At 35.8% G+C, this 25,634-nt stretch overlaps 1 protein-coding gene across 1 annotated transcript; it reads right to left on the reverse strand.

Annotated features, from left to right (window-relative positions):
* LOC121423763 (sterol carrier protein 2-like) lies at nt 1-24,197 on the reverse strand. The gene is made up of 14 exons (XM_041619250.1): nt 23,959-24,197; nt 18,259-18,450; nt 17,289-17,417; nt 14,822-14,948; nt 12,820-12,883; nt 12,133-12,219; nt 11,413-11,563; nt 10,114-10,261; nt 8,762-8,869; nt 5,292-5,451; nt 4,362-4,446; nt 3,543-3,675; nt 2,895-2,971; nt 1-756 (listed from the first exon to the last, which is right to left on the reverse strand). The coding sequence occupies exons 1-14, from the start codon at nt 24,004-24,006 to the stop codon at nt 661-663; spliced, it is 1,605 nt and encodes a 534-aa protein (XP_041475184.1). The 5' UTR covers nt 24,007-24,197; the 3' UTR covers nt 1-660.
* Nucleotides 24,198-25,634: the final 1,437 nt, after the last annotated feature.

Consider the following 25,634-nt stretch of genomic DNA (forward strand, 5'->3'; position numbering starts at 1 on the left):
TATGTTTCCTTTTTTCAATCTTTTCTGCCTCATAAGCATCTAATCATGATGCATAGTGGATGGAACATTACACATGTCCAATTATCAAATAATGGATGACAGATAATAAATCCAACATAATTTTGATTTGTCTGATGGCATATACACTACATGATAAAATGACACATGATGATGAAGTGTGAGTTCAAATTACAATGGAGTCCTCCAACGGAATTCCTTCAAGTCGATGGACATCTCAGATTGTAAAAGCTGGAAATATTCTCCACTGGGTGTTCAAACCCAAATTACCCAATTTTGATTTGGGGGGTCAATAATCATAATAGCAGTATCTTTAAAACTAACACAAATCTTGCTATCAACAATAATTAAAGGTTCCCAAATGTAGCTTACGTTGTTTACTTTGTGACCCAGTAACCTCTGGTAGCTTGAATGTAAGAATAGTACACAGTATGAGTAGACCGGAAGTTGTTTGGTTACTTATCATAGAACAAGTGTAATTTCTAATTCAGTGCACATATTGAGCAGCAAATTCATGCCATCAGGGAACTTTTAGTTATTGCCTATAGCGAGAATTTCAAACTGACGTTCCATAGCTGGATGGACGAATGGACCAGCAATGGAAGGAATGGTAATCTCAGGAGGGGGATTGAACCCTGATCTCTATAACTTAGCCTTTGGTGTTGGTGGTTTGAGTTGCTGTAGCTTCATGGCCAATCCCATGTTTCCACTGATCTTGAGCTTCCCAGAGAAGAAGGCCTGAGAGGGGAAGTCAATACCAAAGATTGGTTCATTCATATGTGGTAATAATCAGCGTAAAGTACACAAATAATGCACGTAAGCGCCTGCATGCAGGGCCACATAATGAACGATGTGCGAGAAGAGTCAATGGATATACCGAGGTCCGCAGGACCGAGTGCAGTATATCCATTTGGCGAGTCGAGCACAGAGTTCATTATTTGGGCCTCTATGCACAAGAATGTGTGCATTGTTTGTTTTATACACCCCCCTCCCCCATGTTACTGGGTTGCCCCGAAAATTGCACTATCCTGCACTTGGACATCAGAGTGCAGGATAGTGCATTTGGTATGACGTCAGAGTGCAGAATAGTGCATTTGGTATGACGTCAGAGTGCAGGATAGTGCATTTGGTATGACGTCAGAGTGCAGGATAGTGCATTTGGTATGACGTCAGAGTGCAGAATAGTGCATTTGGTATGACGTCAGAGTGCAGGATAGTGCATTTGGTATGACGTCAGAGTGCAGGATAGTGCATTTTGGATGCCATAGTACAATTCACTGAATATCATGTGATCCAACTTGGACCATTCAGATTACAGAACATTCTTGGGAGTTGAATAATACAAAATATAGACTGCCTGCTTTGGGGTGGATAGTTTTGGATAAGACCCAGTATACATGTAACCTCAGACATACTAGCCTGTATTCTCAAGATGTTCAATTGTATCATGGTAGAAAACCATGGATTATGTAGATTTGTGCACATAAGGAAAGCTTATTTCATCTGTACACTAAGAAAAATCCAATTAAATGCATGCTTGTGGCAAAGGGAGCTAAAAGAGATGCGCGATAATCCAAGAATTCTGCATAGTCCATGGTTTTGTACCAAGGTACAATTAAAACCTTCTTTCAAGAATATGGGCCAGTAAGGCCCAATTCACAAAGGAATTTTCGAAAAACAATCAGTTATCAAGTTAAGCTTAATTTAGCACGTATATAAAGAAAATATCCAATGTTGATGCAAGCTTTTGTCACAGTAGGCCAAATTAATGCCTGTTGCCATGGTTATCTGCGGTATTTCATTCATGCATTCATTGTTTTGGATCAATGAGTCAACTCTTCATAACAGTGGACTCATGAATAATATAGCATGCTTAACCATGGCAACAGGCATCAATTTGGCGCTATGTGACAAAAGCACACATCAGCATTGGATACTTTTCAGTATACATGGAAAATTAAGCATAATTTCTGCATGAAATCTGCATAAAACCATGAGTTCAACCGGTAAATTTCAAATCCACCTCTGTGAATTCGGGGCCAATGTCTCATGCATTATACATGAGACTTCTGCATTGTGTGCTAATAATAATATTAATTAAAGATTTGTATAGCGCACATATCTGTCGATGACACTCAAGGCGCACAATTAACAACTTATATAAAACAGAAATAAATTAATAAATACACAAAAATTGAACAAACTGACAAGAAAAATACACAATCAGTTAAAGTTGGTAGTCAAAATAATAATTCGGCCTTATCACACAACAGTTAAGGAAATGCTTCCCTCATAAGGAAAGTCTTTAATTTTTTGTGGAATAGCTCTCTTGACTGGCACAACTTAATGTCCGATGGAATTGAATTCCACAAACGGGGACCAGCAACGGAAAAAGATCTGTCACTCCAGGACCTCTTCACTCTAACTTGTTGGAGCTGGTGAACATTCCCTGAACGAAGACCGGGTCTACATGATCTCTTCACCTCCAGAAGATCTGATAGGTACACTGGTGAATGGTTGGTTTTAAGTTTAAAGACCAAGGAAAGAACTTTATATGAAAGTCTTTGCATAACAGGCAGCCAGTGTAATTCCTTGAGGATTGGGGTGATATGATCCGACAACTTTGAACGTTTAAAATTCGTGCAGCAGAATTCTGGACCTTCTGCTATCAATAATTAGATGCATGATAGCAACCACAGTATAATACAGTTATTGACTGCCTGCTTTCAATAGGGGTAGATAGTTCAGGAGTATATTCTAAAAAGCAAACATAAGGCATGAGACTCTCACACTGTCTATTGCTCATCCCTAAAATCTTGGCCTTTGGAAACTGCGCATGTCTTTATGGTATAAAGATGAAATGGGTTGATACTCACATTCTGAGGATTCAGTTTTCCAGTCATCAGATCAACCAAGTCGGCATCACTCAATTTAAATGTGCAGTCGGCTTTCTCTGTGAAAACAATAACAGTTTTCAGTGAAAAAACAAAAATAGGGTAACCACACACAGTATTATGTTACGTACAAATGATTGTTATTTTGATATTGAATTTCATCATACAATCACTATCTAAAGATTTTTGCAAATTTCCTGAATTTTTAATCAATGCAAAGAAGCTTAATTCCATATTCATCTCCCCTTCACTGCTCAAATTCATGTATAAGCCAAGATGGAAGTAAACACAACAGATTAAAACATTAAATTAAACATAGGGTGATGAGTTTACATAAAATTCGAAGCAAGAAAAGATATGTCAATACGAATGTCCATGTAAAAAGTGTCATGACATATTTTGAAATGTCTTAATAAGAGCAATTGGCACTTGTATATTAGTTCTTGAATTCTGTGATAAATGCAAATGAACATTTTAAGTCTAACAGCGAAACTTACACTCAATAAAATCAAAGTATCTACAAATGCTGTAAACATTTTCACACAACCAGTCATACAATTACATAATTATTACTACTGTAGTTGGTTTGGTTCTTAGTTTCAGGGGAAAATAGTTGAAACCTAAACATACTTGATGAGTTCTTCTCGACTGATCCATTTCCATTTTTGACATCGACGATCCATGAAGCGGACTTTCCTCCTGGTCCTCCTGACACCTTGAAACCATACACACCTTTGATTTTATCCACCATCTCCGCCCCTTTCTGAAAAAAAAAGGTTAAATATATTGCATCAATCTATAAAATCTTTTACCGCCATAATGTGATTTTCTAAAAAGTTGCCCTGGGTCGTGCAACGCATTTGATTGAAAATGTCAGCATTGTAGAATCAATATAAGTATACTACTAGTGGATATGATATTCAGACAGTGTCACAGCATCACACATTCAAATTTGCAGTATTCAAACAGTTCTTGCAGAGTTTATTAAATATTCAGTTAGATATAAAATCAATTTTACAAAATATCATTCAACAGTCATAGAGAAATTGCACTTATTCTGTCGTATAATCAATATACATGTAATCATATGTCTGATAAACTCATCATGAACTAGGTATCAAAGCTAAAGCCAGAGTAATAATAATAGCAGAAACCAATGGGGAGAACAGTTTTCCGAACTGAAGTGGCTACCCAGGATAAATATACCATTATTATTATTATAATTATTTGAATAAAGGAAAATTTCAAGAATAATGCTTTCGAACTGTCTGAAGTGACGTGTCTGTTGATGTGGAATTGCCCATTGCACAAATTATTGTTGTTGTCATCATTCTATCCATTGTTTTTGTATTATCCGTCTCGCAGTATATTGCAAATATTGTTATGTTTTATGAATGTGAGATTATAAATATGAAAAATGCTAGAAATAATCTATCTTTGATATATTACCTCTTTGAGAACATTCTCAATTTCTCTAAAGGTAGCTTCACATTTGAATTCCTCTGCAGAGGTTAGATTGGCCTGGACGTTATACCTGCACAAGTGAAAATGATATAACAATATCATGAGCTTCATGATTTCAATAAAAACAAGCCACCAGAATCCAGAGTAGAAATCGTGTAAATAAGTAGCACACATTTATCTTGTTCCATTTGATACCATCTTGATGAGCCAACACCGGTGTGTTGGCTCAGTTGATAGAGCGTCCGTCTCACAACCGGGAGGTCAGGGGTTCAAACCCCAGGCCGCGTCAGACCAAAAGACGTTAAAAGATGGGAGTTGCTGCTACCCTGTTTGGCGTTCAACAATTAAAGGGATAGAGCCTCGTCGATCTGGCGCTGCACGGTGGCTGCCGGGCCCACGATCAATTGGGCAAAGCAAATTTTCGGAGTATTTCATTTCATGTCTATTTCGAACAATAAATTATAAATTATGGAATCATGGATTATTATGTTTTGAAAGTAACCTTTGCTGCTTCCTTGAGTACAAAAAATATTTTCAATTTCTGAGGGAGGGTAGCTTTCTAACTTTAAATTAGTCTCACAAATATACTTTTACATTTAGCCACTATGATACCAACAACCCTCTTTCTTGGAAAAAATTATGATATTTCCGTCCCCCATACAGATTTTGATGTTTTTAATTCAACATGAAAGGCTTAGCTTGTCTTGCTGTATAGAAAGCCCATTTCATGTTTGAAGCACACACTAGCATTTCTCAAAGATAGTTTTCAGTCCTACATGCAGGATTTCACAATGCACTAACTACCTCCTAAACACCTTATTACAGTCCCTCATTAGTGTTTTAATGCTGGCAACTCAGTCCGACTAGTAGCTTCATTTCAGTCCCACATATTGAATATCATGTCGGGGAGCTTACCTCGGTCTGTCTCCTTGTGGGAATCCCATCCTGTATAAACCACACACTACTGCTCCTCCGAGTCCGATGTTGTGTTGCAAAGCTAGTTTAGCGCCCTCTACCTGTCTCTTGCCTGCCAGGCCTCGTAGCTGCCAACAAAGCTCAGCGCACTGTGCTAGACCTGGAAGGGATATTGGCAGAGAGAGAGAGAGAGAGAAAAGAGGAGACAGAAGAAGACAGGGAGAGTGGGAGAGAGATATAAAAAGAGAGACACAGCAAAAGACAGAGAACAAGAAAAGAGAGGGGCAAAAAAAAAAGACAGTGAGCAATACAAATTGTGGGAGGTCATGGTCTGGTGGCTATGACTCTCGTCTTTCAATATGACAGACGTGGGTTCAATTCCCAGCCAAGGCATGTTTTCCTTCAGCAAGAAATTTACAGACATTGTGCTGCACTCAACCAGGTATGGTGAACGGGTTCCCGGTATGAAGAAATTCCTTGAATGCTTCACTGCCTATATGGCAGCATGGTGAAAGCTGGGTAATAATAGCAACGATTTGCATCCTCAGGCAAAAAGCGCTTAATAAACCCAGCTATTGTTATCAATGTAATACTTTTGAATAAAATTGATGCAGATAGCAAGGTGATTAGTACAGAGCAATACAATGAATAGGACTGATCATATTCACTAGAAAATCAGAAGAGGAAAAGCAAGACAGATGTTATTGATCAAATACATTTAGTAACAGTGCCATTTAGATGGTTTAAAATTAGGATAATAGAAACCATTATAAGTACTGGTATCCAATAGTCATATAAATCAAAATACCAAAAATACATTACATCGTAAATAGAATGTAAATCAAACACATGAATAATGCACTCACCAAATGATCAACTTAAGGTATGAATATAACTAACACTACACACCTAGAGATACACTATGCAGCTTTTATCATACAACATGTACATGTATATACATAGAGTAGATACTCAAGGCTTATCTCTATTAATTGGGTTAAACTCAATCAATGCAACCTTTAACCCTGGATTCCATATCTGCTACATGCAGTGATTATACTAAGATTAACTACACAAGTGATTTAGCCATAAGGATGTACATGTAGATGATTCTAAATAAATATGGTGAATATGTTGGTAAAATCACTCCATCATTCTCTGATAAAAAGGGAATTATATCTCATGCTTAGCAAGTACAAGAATTTGATTTCCTAATTCGACACTATATTAATGCTTCGATTAATAGCCTTTATTCCTTCAAAAAAAAGGCTGTGGGGCTAACGCCAGGGGAATAGTGTCCAAATCCTTTGAAAGCATATATGGATGTTAAATGAGGTTATTACAAGTGGTACATGTAAATAAAATAATAGTATATTCATGTTTATGGGGGTTCATACATCACTTTCAAATTATGAATTATGAATCATGAACTACTAATTATTATGAACAGAATTCATTCTGTTCATACACAGAGACAATGCAAAGAGGAAGTGGGGTGACGAGAGGGGTGGGGGTTGAGGGACAGTGGGGAGGGGCAAAGGGCTGGGGAATTGACAGTATTAATCAAACCTGAACATCCTATATAAGATCCGACAGACTGCAAAAAATTGGTAATTGAAATAAAGGTTACCCTTTCTTTTGGTTTACACATGGAGACAATGCAAAGAGAGAATGGCAAGACAAGAGGAGTGAGGATAGAGTGGCAAAGATCGAGGGGAATGAACAATTATCAACACCCTATATAAGATTCAATAGACTGTACACAATAACTGGTAATTAAACAATGAAATGAAAAATACTGTTTTTTCTGTTTATATATGGAGACAATGCAAAGAAAGGGTGGAGTAACGAGAGGAGTAAGGGTAGAGTGGTGAAGAGGGGGGGGGGGGGGCAAAGGGAAGGGGAATGAACAATTATCAAACTTTAACACCCTATCTAAGATTTCAATAGACTGTACACAATAATTGGTAATTAAAAAATGAAATGAAAAATACCTTTCTTTCTGTTTATATACATGGAGACAATGCAAAGAGAGGGTGGAATGGTGAGAGGAGTGAGAGTAGATCGCAGGGGAGGAGGGTTGGGGAATCAACAATAATATAGCCTTAACACTCTGAAGAATATCCAATCAACAGGTACACAATAATTGATAAGCTGGCCATTTCTTCTAATCATATGATAGGGGCTGAATCAGAGCATGGTTAATGATTAACCTTTGGAACAAAGTTCAAGAAGTGAGATACCAACATCAAGAGGTGGGTGGATATATGGAGGAGTGGACACTCTGTGGCCTGTACTCTGAACTCTGGTTTAACTTAAACTCTGGTCTAATTTTTTTTTAAACTACAGGTATCTTTAACAGTATAAAATCAATTTATCAAATAATTTTACATTCATAGCCAACACAGAATAATAACTGCAAAAGAACTCTCCATCGCTAAAACATAAAGAAGGAGCCAAGTAAAGAAAGGAAACATACAATGTAAATAAAATGTTGACACGTTTGGCTTCCCATAACTATAGTATAGAGTTAGACCACAATCTTATTCAACCCATCATTCATAGCCAACACAGAATAATAACTGAAAAAGAACTCTCCATTGCTAAAACATAATGGAGTCAAGTAAAGAAAGGAAACATACAATGTAAATAAAATGTTGACACGTTTGGCTTCCCATAACTATAGTATAGAGTTAGACCACAATCTTATTCAACCCTGAGTTCAGAATACAGGCCTGTAAGTCTACACTTTTATAAGCAGTTCCAAACTGTAAAGCCCAACGCAAACTCTAAGACTCCTTGTGATCAGAATTTCAAAGAAATTGTAATAACATTTGATATTAACATTCCAACCAATTAAACCTTGGTGATCAGATTTCAAAATGGTGGTAGGACTACTAAAATCTAAATTAAGTCTAGTTCGAGCCTCCCTGTAGGTACAAACTCAAATTCAATTCCAAATCGTAATGACGTCATCATCAGCAATGACCTGGAGGCTGATTTGGACTTTACTTTGACCACAGGGCTTGACACAAAGCAAAAATGTGTTTTTATTATTTCTAACATTATGGCGAACATCGAATAAAATAATTTCACCTCTTGGAACTTTCAAATTTAATGCAAAATCTGATGTATTAAAAAAGTGTGTCATATAGGACTGAATAGTGTGCGCTGGGATTTACACTTTTATAAGCAGTTCCAAACTGTTGATGAAAGTTACATGCATATCTCTACAGAGACTGATGGTTATCAAGACTGGATTTGGATTACTGCTTACCATAAAATACAATATCAGGATACTGCGATATTTTACCCAATGTGAGCTGATAAACAATGTGATAATTAATTCATATTGGTATTAATATCATCATTTCCATATAATCAAACTAACTAAATTATGCCCATCAACATAAGTATACAAAAACGCAATAAAATGTTGCAATCATCAATATGTTTTTCTTTAGTCTCACCTGTGGCTCCGAGAGGATGGCCCTTAGAAATGAGACCTCCACTTGGGTTGACGACAAACTTTCCTCCATACGTGTTATCACCACTGTCTATGAACTCTCCAGCTTTACCTGAAAATACAAAATAAATTTACTTTTAAATTGAGCTTTTATAGACTGCAAGGCTAGGAAATTTTCACAGTAGTTTACATCAATATCATTTGTCACATACAAGTCTTCCAGAACAGCAATTTTCACAGATACATGTATTATGTTGGTAGTAATAATCTTCTTCTTCCATGTCCATCATCTAAAACTATAAATAAATGTCAGATATATAGCCAGAACTTTGCACATTGTACGCCATTCCTATTTGCAGCTATCAAGTATTCTTGACTATATTCCAGTAACAATAATATTTAGCTTTTCTCATCTAAGATTCACTTTATTAGAGGTCTCTAGTGCAATGCAGAAGAGTAACCTTGGGTTAAGCATTACAGATGTTCTCTTTAACTTTTTCCAAGCTCAATATTGCTGGCAGTACATTTACATTTGCTGGTGGTGAATTTACTTGAAACAGAATTCAGTCAGTCCAAAATCTAATGCTTTATACCCTTTTTTTAGAGGCGAAAGTTTCCTTTACCCCAAACTATAAGTGTGGCTAAATGGCCTGCAAAATAGCAGGGTTAGCCGGCAATTGCGGTGTTAAAAATGAAAGTCTGGGGTTGATATTTATTGTGAGAAAAATAAACCCGGCCAAGCTAAGGACCATGTACATGGATGCCCTAGCAGCAACATAACCAGCCCTGTTGTCCAATCAGAGCTGTAAGCGCTCATGAATGGCTACCACTAGTCTGGGATGAGTTTTGTGTGAGAAAAGCAAGCATTTCCTTAGCTAATGATAGGCAGAAAATTTGGCCCGTTCAAAAAGGAAAAAAAATGCAGTACAGGACTCATGATAGTCCGGAATTAAGAAAACATTGTGAGAAAAAGGGTGTTGGATCCAGATATGTCCAAGTTAACAGGAAATGCTCGATCTAGTTCACTCCCAGTGACTATCTACCCCATCCCAATTCAGTGTATCTTTCATCTCTGACCTAACCTTTCTAACTCTTCTAAAACCCTCATTTCATTTTTGAATATTTTGCATACATGGTATCAATCTCAGAATGAAAGTGTAAAATGTAATTGAGCAATTGTATACTTCATTCACAAATGAAGTCAAAATGTAATTGCAACTAACTGTCCAGTAAAGTCCGAGGGGGGAGTAAATGAAAAATGGCACTTTCTTATCCCCTCCCCCCCCCGGCCAAAAACCCCAAACTCACAAAATATTGTCCTTTTTGCTACAAGCTTAAATTTTCAGCTACATTTACCTTCATCACAGAGTCCCAGTGCTTCGTACGTGATAAGTTCATTGGCTGCGAAACAGTCGTGTAGTTCCACCACATCTACGTCACTAACACTAGCTCCCGTCTTGCTGAATAGAGTCTCTGCTGCTCGCCTAGTCATGTCATAACCAACCTACATAAAACATGAGTCAGTCAGAATTGAGGTAAATTATAATTTACATACATGTCTACACTTTTCAAGTGCCTTGTCTCTTTTTAGAAAAAAATGCAATAAGTGGATTGTTTATGATTTCAGACATATTCCACATGTTTGCGAGTTGTGTCATACATGTAAATGACTTTGTTTTTGCTTTAATGAGCAGCGGACATACTCAGAAATCAAATTTCATACCAATTTTTTTTGTAAAAACATGAAATGACACATTTGATCAAAATCTTTCAAAAGGTATCATTCACTATTAATTAAATTTGATTTTTTTTTTGGGGGGGTGAGTGACTGACTTTACAATATTGTGCTCACACTGTAATATAACAGTTAACATTCCATCCCCTCCCCCATCCCTCCACTCTGTGAGATGGGTCCAAATAATCGGACACTACTAGGGTTAATCGCAGTCTCAATCTCATCATGTATGAATACCACAACCAGCTGCTGTTTACCACAGGGGAATTCCCTTCAACAATAAATCTTTCACCGTACCACAACAGCCTACATTCAATTCATTCCAGTAGGCTTTATGGGATGATACACTAGGGGCACATTCTAAAAAAAAAACATCCAGTGGTGACTTTTAAGAAAAAATACAAATACATAGATATGGAAAAATCTAAGTTCATTTTTGTCACCACTTCAAGGATTTGGGCATTTCTATCACTTTTTTGTTCTTCATTTAAATAAATAAAGGCTTACTTTTCAAAGTGATTGCTGAAATTTCTATTTTAATTCAAGCTAATTTATATTATACTTAACATTTCTGCAGAACATATGTTGACTTTAATGTACAATTTTACAATTTTTCAAATTTTGTTTTCACAGATATCTAGGCACCAGGAAAAAATAAACATATCTTCCCCTAATCACAGCATACATTCTTACTAACACTACTACTACTATGAATAGTAATGGTAATAATAGTAAAAGCACCATTCATAAAGCACTTCATACATTGTTTCTAAAGCGCAACATATTATCACCCCAGCTTTAGCATGGCTATCCTTATCAGGAGCTTGAGCTTCCAAGGAAGTTCTTAGTACCGGGTACTCATTTATTATACCTGGGTGGAGAGTGGCAAATGTAGATAAATGCCTAGTACTAAGACTTACTAGTTTCATAGAGCTCTTATCTTCAAATGTGTTTGGTTTATCTGTTTTCATCGTCATGCCAGCGATCTCGACAGCCTGATTCTGCAAGCCATGATTGATTACAAACTCTTCATTGCACAAGATGGCCGCTGCTGCTCCATCAGATGTAGGACTAGAGGAAATAATAATTTGAAAACTTTGTCCATGAAAACTTTGTCAACTTGAATCTTAAAGATGGCTGCCGCTGCTCCATCAGATGTAGGACTAAGGGAAATAAGAATTTAGAAACTTTGTCAGATTAAATTTCAAAGATGGCCGCCACTGCAACATTGGATGGAAGACCAAGGAAATAATTTAGAAACTTTGACAATTTGAATTTGAAAGATGGCTGCCGCTGCTATATCATATAGAAGATTAAGGAGATAAGAATTTAGAAAAATTTAGAAACTTGTTCAGTTTAGATTTTAAAGATGGCCACTGCTGCCCCCTCGGATGGAAGACAAAGTACAAGTTCAATTAATAAGCTCATTTGGCACTCAACTGATGAATAAATGACTGGGAGTAATTTCTGCATAGTTCTCTACATCATTACAACAGGAGGGAGACATAGAAAGAGACAAGATCCCTGAATTGAACCAGACTTCATAATACAGACCTCTGTGTCTGCCGAAAAAATAATGGGTGATGTGAAAAAAAACATACATTTATGAACTGTCTCGAAAACTAGCACATGAATCTTACCAGCATTCCAATTTTGTAAGTGGTTCATAGACTTTTGGTGAGTTCCTTATCTCATCCATAGAGTATTCCTTTTGAAATTGAGAATTCCTAAATAAAAATGAAATATAATATTAATTAGCAGGATTTAATTTGTGTTATATTTACATGTAAGGATAGAGGCCCTATATTATTACTAAACAATCATGTAAAAAAAATCAAGTTACTGACATTAATACAGATATCTTTAAATTCAGTGTTTAAAAACCTTTTCTGTGTGATTGAACTTAACCATTCATTTAGCTCCTTTCAATTCAATTTCATTCATTTTAATATTGTACATACTGTCTGTTAATGTCAGTTTTCCTAAATGGCAGTTTTCACAAATTCAATTGTCTGATTTTAGACAATGTACATGTAAATATAATTATTTAACACTAAAAGTACCAGTATAGAATACATCACATGAATAATTCACTTCAAATATGAGCGTGACTATATCATCTACTAAAATGAGAAAATGGATCAATTAGCTAGCCTAAAATCTAAAGAAACCCAAATACATCATTACATTTCATCCATACTTAACAGGGCAAGGGTAAACTTTGTATACAAGATGCTCTAAGGTACAATATTAGCCTTACATAAATCCTTGTAACACCAACTGTAAATTCTAAAGTGAAGCTAATCACTGAACCTATTTATACTTACGGGTTGTTAGTTGAGTGCTTGTGGTTCTTGTAAGCGATCTTGGCCAAATGTTCTGGTGTGGTTCCTAGTTATAGCGTACAAAGAAACATTAACTTTAAAAACAATAATAAATCATAAAACGGCATCATTTATATCTAAATCTACCAACATCCAAGAAAAGTAGATGCTTAAAAGCGCCTGTATGAAACAGTATCATTACCCAGATCTTTCTGTGTTTGTAGCAAGACAGGGTTTATTTTCTACTATATGATACCCATATAATTAACCCGAGTGGAGAGGGGCATTAAAAGATAAATGATTTGAACAAAAATTGCTCCACCAAGGCAGGATTTGCACCACAACAGTGGCATATGATAATGATCATGGGAGGTTTTCATGAAGGCAATAAGTTTCTATGACATTGTTCTTAACCAATCAGATGCAAGGATTCAGTAGATTATGTAGATCAGAAAGTAACAGCTGCCAGTGAAAATTACAAGACAAAATAAAACTTCCCCAACAACCAAATACTGTACATGTACCAGAATTTTATAGAATACAAATTTCTTAGATGAGAGTGCTTACTGTAACAAACACCGATGTCATATATGTACAATTTCTTGATACACAAATTATTGTTTAATTATGAAGCACTGAAACAATACTTCAATTTCATCTGAAAGAGTGCATTTGATATTCTTAGGATGCATGATGTAGTATTAATTACATGTACAATGGATGGATAATAGGTGTATTTTTTTTCTTGAAAGTTGGCACTTTTCTTTTAAAAATGACTGTAAAGTGTTGACATGTAAACCTACATGTACAAGTATAAAGAAGTGAGATAGCTAATTGAACACTGAACCCACTATCAACCTGAGATTAAGTTTTTGAGATAATATAACTTGAACAAGAGATACAGGCACAAGGGGTCACAAAAATAGCCATGAAAGGACAATCATAAAGAAAAAAGATAAAGAAATCTGATAATCCTTTTTTTCCATTAGAAATTCTATTGAGTAAACACATGCAGAGAATAAAAAATCTGTGAATACAATTCAAACAAGTTTGACATAATTTTTACAATATATACACAGAATAACTTTGAATTTAATAATCAGACGTCATTGACATACACAGATATCTAAGTGACATATTTTCAATCACCATTGGAAAAGCATGAACATGTGCTTTATTACAAATGAACTGAATATTTGACAATCTAAAATCTGCTGGTATTTTCTTGTCTTTATATAGTATTATTGTTCCAATTTTATTTGTTTTATTCATTAATAATAACAAATTTATGTATTTATATGAACATAAAAACACATCAATTTGTAAATATGAATGAATAAAAATTAAAGTAAAACATTTTACTCTTAAGTTTTTCTATTTCTCTGATAGTTTGTTTCCACTAGAGGGATAGGTCACCAGTAATAATCATCATTCATATCGTCTTAATCCATTCATGTTTGTGAACTGTATTCAATATCGAGTGTTTTCTTACAACTCAATCCATTAATTAATTTATTCCTCATGCAATCAAATAGTCAATACATTCTGCCACTCATGAATTCATCCTTTCGTCAATCCATCCATCAAGTTTCTTTAATCAATAAATCAACCAATAAACAAATTGTAAGGCTTTGTCCCACTGCACTAACAGATACAAAGAGGATGTAACACGTAAAAAAATCTTGCCATTCGTTGAAAAACGTTATGCATCAGTTGTGTACTCTTTGCATATGTGTTTCATACGCTCTGTATCCATTGAGCAACCGTTCACTGTGATTTCATTTTTAACCAATTTTGTCAATTTCTGGAGCAGATGAAAACCGATGGAGCCATCCCTAAATTTTGATCGTCCACTCTATCATTTATGCATATGCTTTGTGTCCTCCAGCCAATGGGACTGGACTTTTACTCACTTCTCTATTACTCCCTTTATCATTTATTTTCATCTTTCTACCTTTTCAAAATCATTTGAAAAAAAACACAAGAAAATAAAAGTAATAATTACCAAATTTCTGCATGTGCTCTCTTCCAGCATTTCCGAACAGCTGAGCAGCCATCGGGGATGGAGTAATATCATGAAGTTCAGACATCACTTCAACAAACTTCTCCATAGGATTAGCACGATCTTGGAACTATAAGAAAAAAGTGAAATGGTTTAGAGTCAGCAATCATATATCAAGATTGAGAACATTTGTGACCATCCCCCCCACTCCCAAACCATCAATTAAGTCATAGAGGTGTTGTGGCTCAGTGGATAATTCTCCAGACTTTGAACCACAAGGTCCAGAGTTCAAATCCCACCACAGCACTTGCATCCTTTGGCAAGGCGTTTATCTACATTTGCGATTCTCCACCCAGGTGTAGTAAATGGGTACCCGGTAGGAGGAAATTCCTTGAATGCTCAAGCACCCTATAAGAGAAGCCATGCTTAAGTCGTGGTAATAGTATGCAGCACTTAGAAACATCGTATTAACACTGTATGTTGCATATTATTATTATTATCAATGAAGTCACCAGGATAGGTTGTCTGTAAATATCTACAATAGTTACTTGGTCATCAAAAAGCAAAAATTAGAAAACTGGCTTACAAATCTGAAAGAGTAATTCTTCTTCGTCACATTGTGAAAATTTGAAGTTGTCAAGTTATATATTAAAAAAAAAAGATACACGAGTTTCTTTGACACATATTTTTGCAAACTGCTTGAATGTCTCACCGCAACTGCACAGTGTGCACATCCCATGCTTGAGTGCACCCTAAACTTCAAACCTTGTTTTCTCCTTATTATTTGAAGCTCTCACAGAATTACTTTATACATTCAATCAAGTACTTGTGAGATTTATTGTTCATTAATTATGACAAATGACATATCATTTTAAAGCTTAGGACACAGTCTTTCAAGGTCCATAAAAATCTCAAAATTCATTTCAGGGGACATTTTGGTTTTGGCATGGCTGCTCACAATGTTTTATTTATGAAAAAAAGTGCATCCAAGAGACAAGTCCTACCTGGGGAGTATTCATGAAATAATTAATATTATTGATTATTGGTTCTATCCTTGCTTCTGATTGGCTAAGAACAAAATTGGAAATTAAAAATAACTGACTTTTCATTTTATGAAATGTTCCCCTCTAGAGAGGAAAAATATAATCATAATTCATCATCATTTAAAGAAATGTACATGCATTTAAGCATTCACTGAACTCTCCCCCTGAAGTTATTAAACACAGTTATAGGGGCTTGGGTTTTGGGTGAGGGTAGTGGTATTCTTTTACAAAATATGTGATGAATTACTCCATTCATATTTGATTAATAAAATCAACATAAAATCAACATAAAATCAACATAAACATTCATATTTGATTAATAAATCAACATAAACATTATGAGAATTCTGATGTGAAAAAATCAGCAAATTAACCATCTGGCTTTAAATGGTATAATTATTACCATTACTTTCATGAAGCTGAACCATAATGCATACTGTATGGTGAATAATGATGAAATACAATTTCTTCCATACTGAATAAATTTCTGTATCCATCACTAACTGGCAACCTCATCCTGATAAATACAGAAAATAACATCTTCCCTGTTTACATTGGCTTTAAATTATATGAATAAGTTTGGTTTTATGAGACCCTCAAATTTCACAAAACCTTCTTGATATGGATGTTCATGTACACAGGTTGCATGGGTGATATTTGACATTGTAAAACGCCTACTTAGCTTGTTGTACGCCAGCAAATGGTAGACTGAATGTAAAATATTTGTACCGTTGCACTCACAACGTACCATCCAAAATGCACCGTTGCACAGCTTTAGGAGGTGACATCACAATACGATTCAATTAATTGCGCTCAGTAAAAAAAGGAGGTGAAATATAGTAAGAATATAGCCTTTTGGCTAAAAACACAATGCTGCCCGAGGTCAAGTGCGCTTGTGGAATTTTGCTTTTGGCTTTCAATATTTTTGCTCCCCTTTCATAATTACTGCAGGGAAACTTTGAGGCGTTGTACAACACAAATAGCGAATATTCTTATTCCTGCAATGGTGCGAGATTTCGCATTCCGTGAAAGAAAAAGACACTATTCGACTCGGCTAATGCCTTGTTGAATAGAGCATCTTTCTTTCACCTCATACCATCGCACTCATTCCTTTTTGCTATTTGTATACAATTATACAAATGAGATGTTTTGAACACAGTCTACAGTATTACCTGACTTTTGCTTACTTTCAAGAGCCCAAAAATCTTGGTTTTTTTTGCCTAATTGATTCTGTTGAATGTATGACAATTTCTGTACTAATGTGCACACTGATTAGCAACCAACAGAAACACATGTATACACATATGTATTTGTAATCAAATACAGTTGCATATAAAGACATGCACATCTTATGAATATTTTTTTTAAACTCCCCACCCCTCGAAAAATGCAAATGGGTTTACTATGCAAAAAAGTTTATGACATACCTGTGTAGTTAAAGAGCCTCGCTGCATCTTTTCAAAACCCAACGCCATGACGCAGTTTGCTCTACCGCCCTCTACCAGCTGCTTGGCCAGGAACAGCGCAGTGGATCCTGTGGCACAGGCATTGTTAACCTGATAGAAAAATATCAAAAACAATGATTAAGATACAAGGCGATTCCATGCTAGAAAAATCAGCCATTTTCACATTTTCAACCTGCTGTCCAAACAAACAAATAAATTTGATTTGCTTTGTAATAATATTAAAGTACTACAAGGTAGACATGCAAAAACTGACAACCAACAAAAATATGTTGTCCGTAGGTGAATTAGAGCTTAAAATGTTCACATTTTCACCTATAATTTACCCATAATCAAATTTGTTTGTGTTGGCTATTAGTTTTTTACATGACTATCCACTATAGCTTTATCATTGAATGACAAAAAAGAATATTTTATTGGTCAAGCATTCGGATAGGAAACAAAAAATTGTTGTCAAAATGTCCCGTATGACACATATGGAATCGCCAACAGTAGACCCTGCTAACATATAAGTCAACTTTTAATGAATCAGTTAAAATCCTAAGTCAACACATAGGCCTTTTTTCAGACCAGAATATGCAATGTGATATTGGTTATCCACATTTTTTTGCCTGTTAGTCAAAAAGATTTTTGTCATCTCAAAAGATTTGACTGTATGTGCATTGTAAATGTACACATTATTACTGGAGAGATTTTGTACATCATTAAACAAAACAAATATGTTTACAAAATATTCAGACAGCACTTAAATGCATAAGTAACATTAGTTTTGTTGTTATGGTCATCAATATTCCAATAATAATAATAATCATATTATTGTTATTGTTTATCATCATATTAACATACTAGTTTTGTTTCACCAGTATTTGTACTAAGATGGTTAAAGAAAATGAAAACAAGATTTTGCAATGTCAGGAATCCAAATAAAACTCACATTGTAAATGGGGATTCCAGTCATACCAATCTCATACACTGCCCTCTGTCCACACGTAGTATCCCCATAGACATATCCGCAGACGGCCTGTTCCACTGCATCGAAGGGGAGTTTGGCATCCTCTAGCGCTGCCTGGCCCGCTTGCTTGGCAAGGTCATGGAAGTCCCCAAAAGCTTTGCCAGGCTTGAAGAACTTGAAAGGAAAAAAAAAACAAATGATTTTTTTTTTCTATTTCTAATGTATTTTAAGTAGATTAGCCTTTGTCAAGGCTTTTTATTGTTCAACCAGACAGAACTTAAAGGGGAAGTTCACCCTAAAAAATGTTTATTGTAAAACTAGCAGAAAAAATAACAAAATATACTGGTGAAGGTTTGAGGAAAATCCATTAAAGATTAAGAAAGTTATTAGAATTTAAAATTTTGGATTACTGACGTCGTAAACGAGCAGCTGCCCCATATGTTACAGTTACATGTATGTAATATTAAATTTGTTGAAACGGGTGAGAAGTGATTTGTGTATTGATATACTGAAGGTAGAGTATAAAAAACATTTCAATTTTCTGAAAAAAATGACATTTCATCGATATATTACCACTAAATACATGATTTTACAACTAATATAAGATCATCCATGGAGTAACTCAACTTGACTTAAATAATTATGCCACAAGAAAAATAACAAGATAGAAGATCGCATGATGAACTGTATGACGTCACTTCAAAGTTCATCGCAACTACCCAACTGGCTGATTCCTTCTTCCCTGAAGCAATCTCCCACTGGAATAGTCTCACAGCCGATATGGTATCCTCCAAAAGCACTGACATACTTAAGTAAAACTAAACATGCAAAACCTGCAACAAAGCAAAACAGAGTAATAATACTCCCACTCTCGTCAGCCCTGAGTTACCCTTCCTGGTGGAGGACTTCAGGGAATGGAACTAGACGGTACAATGTATGTATGAAAGCTGGTTGCATATGACGTCACAAATCAAGTAAGCTTCTAATAACTTTTATTTATTCTTTGATAGGTTTTTCTCAAAGCTTTGGCAACCTTTTTCTGCTATTTTTACAATAAACTTTTTGTCAGGGTGAACTTCCCCTTAAGGGGTACAAACTACACTGAAAAAATAGTATCTGGGCCCCATGACACAAAAGTTCTCATGAAATGGCCTATCAAGATCATCGTTGCAGGTGCATTTTGCTCTGTAGACTGACTAAGAACCAATCAGAACTTTTTTTTTTTTTTAAATTAGTGACTAGGATCACTAATCCTTCTGTGACGCTGCACAAGAGAAATGTGGCTAAATCATTTAATTTAAGCCTGAAGTATTTCCTTTAAGAGAGTTCATCAGTTGGCCATTCTGCATTGAATACAGACTGGGAAATGGTTTTCAATACTATTACAACTGATCTGAAAGTAAATGCCAGTGAAACATCTTGGAAAACGATTGTTGGAATCACGTTTCTTCCATCATCTAATGCTATGGGGTTTGCACTAAAATTACTTATGCTAGAAGAAACAGCAGCTTCTAGTTTTTAAAAGATCATTGAATTTGAAAGCTTTTAACTCATCAAACTCTTTATAAACCACAAAGAATTTAATTTATGGAATTCATCAGGGAATAATTTTCCTGGTATCACATCACAATTTGCTCCACATCTTTGCAAGACTGCTATGCATAAAATCTTTTGTATAGCATATTTTTTACAAGTCATAGGACTGTACATTACTTAGTTGAGAGCTTTTCTCTTATGACCAAAAATGGTATTCAATTTTGTAAAGCAAAATTATTCTGTTCATAATTACTACTCAACTCAATCCACTTGACAACAGAACGTGTGTCTGCACAAAATCAAAGATTTGAAAATTCATAACTTCATCAGCTTTTGAGAGATTTCCCCTAAACTTTAATTTCTTGAAATAACATATTATGGTAATTATATATTATAGCCTCTTGTAAGATCTTGTGTCCTGAGCAATGTCAGCTCAGTGTAGACTTCCCTTAATTGTAAAAGGACTGCCATTCGAACGATCAAGCCGAAATTTGGCACGCACATTCCTTACCACATAAACTACCAAATAGTATAAAAAAATATTCTGAAAATGATTATTTTTTAATTATTATGAATAAAATATGCAAATTTATTCATGAAATACATTTGATTATTTAACACCCAATTTCACTTCAAATTTTCTTCTTTTTTTGCAGATCTCATCTTTGTAATCTAATTTAAAGGTTTCCACAAAGAAAAATTGTGAAAGCCATTTTTTCCTGACAAAATGTATTTCTTTGTTTTTACAATTTATTATGTATTTCTTTGTTTTTAGAATTTCTTATGTATTTCTCTGTATTAAATCTTTTGTTTCTCATTGTTTCTTTCAATGGAAATTATTACAGACCATTTAACAATTAAATTAAACCCTAAATTAATTAAGCAGACCATTTAGAATGAAAAATAATCCCCATTTATGAATTTCATCTCCCATAGACTTTGTACACAAAATATAAATAAGTGCGATTTTCGGCATGACATTGTCTCTCCAGGACAGCGTGTAAGCTTTTTGGAAGAGTGCTTCTTCAAGGTTCAAGGTCTTGTAAAAAGTCATGTGACGTTGCGATACTACCAGTATACAAATTTCGTCTCAAAAGTTGCGTGATACTTCAAAGAAAAAGTCATAAAAGTTTGCGGCCCTAACTTTTTGCATTTTGGAAATATTGCGCGAAGCGTCGAGGGGGGCCATCATGCCCCCCCCCACTCCTTTTTTATTTAGGGTTAATACTCAATTTTATAATAATGCCCAGGGGGGAGGGCCACTTACATTGACGAGTGGATACCATGCGCGGCCAAAAAACACATAAAAAGAAGGCAGTGTATACAGCCACACGCGTGTGTCTTTACCATCCAGCCACACGCGTGTGGTTATATCCAGAACACCTATCTGTGGATACCGCCACACGCCGCCAGTAATAACAGTAAAACGCGTATGTAGGTCTGACCGTCTATATCACGATCAAAATAACCTCATTTCTTCATTAAATTCTTACATTCTAAACCACTCTGATTTCTTTAAATCATTTCAATTTCATTCTCACCGTCTTCTCTCCTTGCTTTTCTTGTCTTATTACAAAAGGCCGCCTGTTAAATAGCAAATTCTCTTTTTCTACTTGTGTCGATTCTGGCTTCCTTCGCGGCGCGGTGGCAGACCCATATACAGCGTTAGCGCAGCGCAGTAGTAGACATACACAGTTTGGGTTTACGTTTGGTACGAATTATGAATATTCATAACTTAGTAGTACGTCTTGGTAGTGCTTGCATGAATATGCATGATTTCATTTTTACGATCTCCTGCTAACGATATCGATAGCCTCAGGAGATGAAATGAAAACGAATACTTAGTAGATGGATAGACAGATAAAATTTAGATAAACAGGAAACAGAGTGATAGACATATAGATAGATAGATAGATAGAAAGATAGATAGATAGATAGAAAGATAGATAGATAGACAGAGACACCGGGGATAGTGGACAGATAGATCTGACAGAAAGACAGAATATATAGGCCTGGCATTAGAATGAAATATGAAGAAAATAAATGAATCTATAAGTATTAGATTTATGGGTACCTACATTACTACTAAAACAAATGATTGGATAAATAAATAAATGAAGAAGTAGACCTAGGTAAACTTAGACTTCTGGTGATGGGAGAGGGTCATAATGTATATATCATAACCACTGGCGTAGCCAGGAATTTTCAACAGGAGGGGGGGGGGGGGGCAAGGAGAATGTAAATTCAAAATTCCTGGCTACGCCAGTGGTTATGATGTATACATTATGACCCTCTCCCATCACCAGAAGTCTAAGTTTACCTAGGTCTACTTTTTCATTTATTTATTTATTTATCCAATCATTTGTTTTAGTAGTAATGTAGGTACTTATAAATCTAATACTTATAGATTCATTTATTTTCTTCATATTTCATTCTAATGCCAGGCCTATATATTCTGTCTTTCTGTCAGATCTATCTGTCCACTATCCCCGGTGTCTCTGTCTATCTATCTATCTTTCTATCTATCTATCTTTCTATCTATCTATCTATCTATATGTCTATCACTCTCTGTTTCCTGTTTATCTAAATTTTATCTGTCTATCCATCTACTAAGTATTCGTTTTCATTTCATCTCCTGAGGCTATCGATATCGTTAGCAGGAGATCGTAAAAATGAAATCATGCATATCTATGCAAGCACTACCAAGACGTACTACTAAGTTATGAATATTCATAATTCGTACCAAACGTAAACCCAAACTGTGTATGTCAACTACTGCGCTGCGCTAACGCTGTATGGGTCTGCCACCGCGAAGGAAGCCAGAATCGACACAAGTAGAAAAAGAGAATTTGCTATTTAACAGGCGGCCTTTTGTAACAAGACAAGAAAAGCAAGGAGAGAAGACGGTGAGAATGAAATTGAAACGATTTAAAGAAATCAGAGTGGTTTAGAATGTAAGAATTTAATGAAGAAATGAAGTTATTTTGATCGTGATATAGACGGTCAGACCTACATACGCGTTTTACTGTTATTACTGGCGGTGTGTGGCGGTATCCACAGATAGGTGTTCTGGATATAACCACACGCGTGTGGCTGGATGGTAAAGACACACGCGTGTGGCTGTATACACTGCCAATAAAAAGAATGTCTTTATCAAGATAGGGCACGTTACATACGTAACATGATAAGGGTGTCAAAAACACAAAAATAATGAAAAAAGGGTGTATCTATTTCGCTAGGAAAGCTACGTGTTTAGGGTCGAATTTGCGGGATGATAAAACAAAATTAAAATGTTTTAAAAAGGATGTCCCTTTTCCCCCAACACTACATGTTTAGAGTCCAATTTGCACGAGGTGTAGGTGGCGCCGTATACTAAACCAAATGGTGTGTAAAGGTAAAACAGACGACCGACGGACCCGTGAAATAAAATATCGCTGTACTTGTTTAGGGGTTCATTTCTGGGGAATACTTGCCAAGAGTATCGCTTTATTTCCAATACTTGTTAAGGGTAGGGTTTCAGACGCTAATACTTGATAAGGGGTGCATTTTCCGAATATGAAAATACGTGTTTAGGGTGCTTTTCGAGACCCCATGGTCGCGCATGGTATCCACTCGTCAATGGAAGTGCCCCCCCCCGGGTAATAATGTCATAATAAAAATAGTCTCTAAGAAATTTTACAGAGATGCAGATCTAATAACTGAACATAAAATTATCAAACATGTCAGTTAGCCAAATTTTTTATACCTGAATTCTTCATATTAATTCTTCACTTAAATTCTTCCTCCTCCACCACCTCCATGACGTATGTATGACCTCCATCTTCTCCGCCTTCTCCTTCCCATTTTTCTTCTTCATCATATCATAACTAAGTTCATGTTCTTCTTCTTTTCCTTCTTCTCCTTCAAGAAATTGTGGGCTTTATCAATATCATATTCATTTCGAGAAGTTATGATACAGATATAAATTTATGAAATCACAAATCTAAATTCTAACTTGGTTTTCAGTAAATGGGCAAGGACGGACATGGACAGTCTATAATAATGCACCGCAGATTAAAACAAACAAGAGTCAAAGTCAGTCAAGTCTTCAGACTTCAGTTCAAGACAAGACTACAAAAAAATATGTTTTAACCACTAATCCCTTACCTTCGTCATACCTACTCCAACAACATATACTCGCTGAAGATTCGACATCACTGCTGCAATATTCTGTAACAACTAAAATGAAGATATCCAGGAAAAATCCAACTTGATGCGAGAAGACAAACAGTAGTTGGCTAGGGCTGTATGATGCGGCAGGAAGGCACTCAACGTACGGTAAACGGCCGGCTGGCTGGCCTGGCTGAAACAACCCGAGTACTGTGCACTGTGCCTGCGCAGACCAATACTAGGGCCATAACTAGGGCCCTGTTGTCACGTGATACACGGGGGAGGGGCGGGGTGTGACTGAAATATGGGGCGGGGCCGGGGCTGGGTTTTGTTGGTTTCCGAGTTTGTTATGGTATTAAATGTACAAACATAGGCTCAGGAGCGGATCCAGGCTTTTCCAAAGGGGGGAGGCAAATTTTTCGGAGGAAAAAGCAAAAAAAAAAAGTTTTCAACCACAAATTAAGGATATTTCGTACCCGAAAAAAACTGACAAGCAAAAAAAAAGTCTTCATTTAAAAAAAGAGGGCATTATTAAATTACCAAAATGGGGGCACCTGTGCCCCCCCCCCTCGGATTCGCGCCTGCATAGGCTACCAGACTTTGAGAAAACATACCAGGAGTTTACTGAATAAATAAGTCATGACGCGATAGTACAGAATCAAATAACATCGCAAAGCTTTGTACCGTTGTAGCCTATAGATCTTCTCTAGAAACGATATCGGAAAATCTTGCCATTTTTTAAAGAACTTAGGCCTAAACTTAATCATTGCATCATTCTCTAAAGCAGCTGCTCGATGTCGGAAAAGTTATTTTATATTTACTATCATGCCCAATACTTATATTGCCTCTGTTTATAGTTCAATAAACAAATCCCAAGGGAACAAATCCAGGAACCCGTTTCATAAAGAGTTACAACCGTTGTAACTTTGCCATTATAGCAACTACCATGGTAACCTTGATTCTGATTGGCTGCTGGACCCTGTTGCCATGGTAGTTGCCATGATGTCGACAGTTGTAACTCTTTATGAAACGGACCCCAGATCGTTCAATTATTTATTAATAAGGCTCAGTATTTTGTTTTTACTGTGAAACATACCAGAAAGGTCTAATTTAATTAACATTTCCATGCTGAAAGCAGGGGCCACGGAACGGTTTTTTTTAAATAGGGCCTTTTCACACGTGAATCTTGAAATATCATTCTAATGATAATTGTAATTCATCTTTAGAATCATTAGAACTTAAACAAGGAAAATTTGTACCATAATTTGAGTGAAACCTTTGTTTCGCACAAATTAAATCACGGTTTTCGAGAGAGCGTGTGAATTAAAGGGATGGTCCGGGCTGAAAATATTTATATCTCAATACATAAAGTAGAACTGAGCAAAATACCGAAAATTTCATCAAAATCGGATTACAAATAATAAAGCTATTGAAGTTTCAAGTTTATCAATATTTTGTGAAAACAGTCGTCATGAATATTCATTAGGTGGCCGCTGATGATGTCACATACCTACTTGTTCTTTTGTAATTTATTACATGAAATTAGGTTTATTCAATATTGTTTTCCTCCAAGAACTAGAAAAATTGGATTGACAACTGATTTAGTGCATTAGATGTTTATTGCTGCAACTTATTTCATTATAAGGGAGACATATTATTCACACAAGTATGAA

The sequence above is a fragment of the Lytechinus variegatus genome, chromosome 11, assembly GCF_018143015.1.
Source record: "Lytechinus variegatus isolate NC3 chromosome 11, Lvar_3.0, whole genome shotgun sequence".
Lineage (NCBI taxonomy): Eukaryota > Metazoa > Echinodermata > Echinoidea > Temnopleuroida > Toxopneustidae > Lytechinus > Lytechinus variegatus.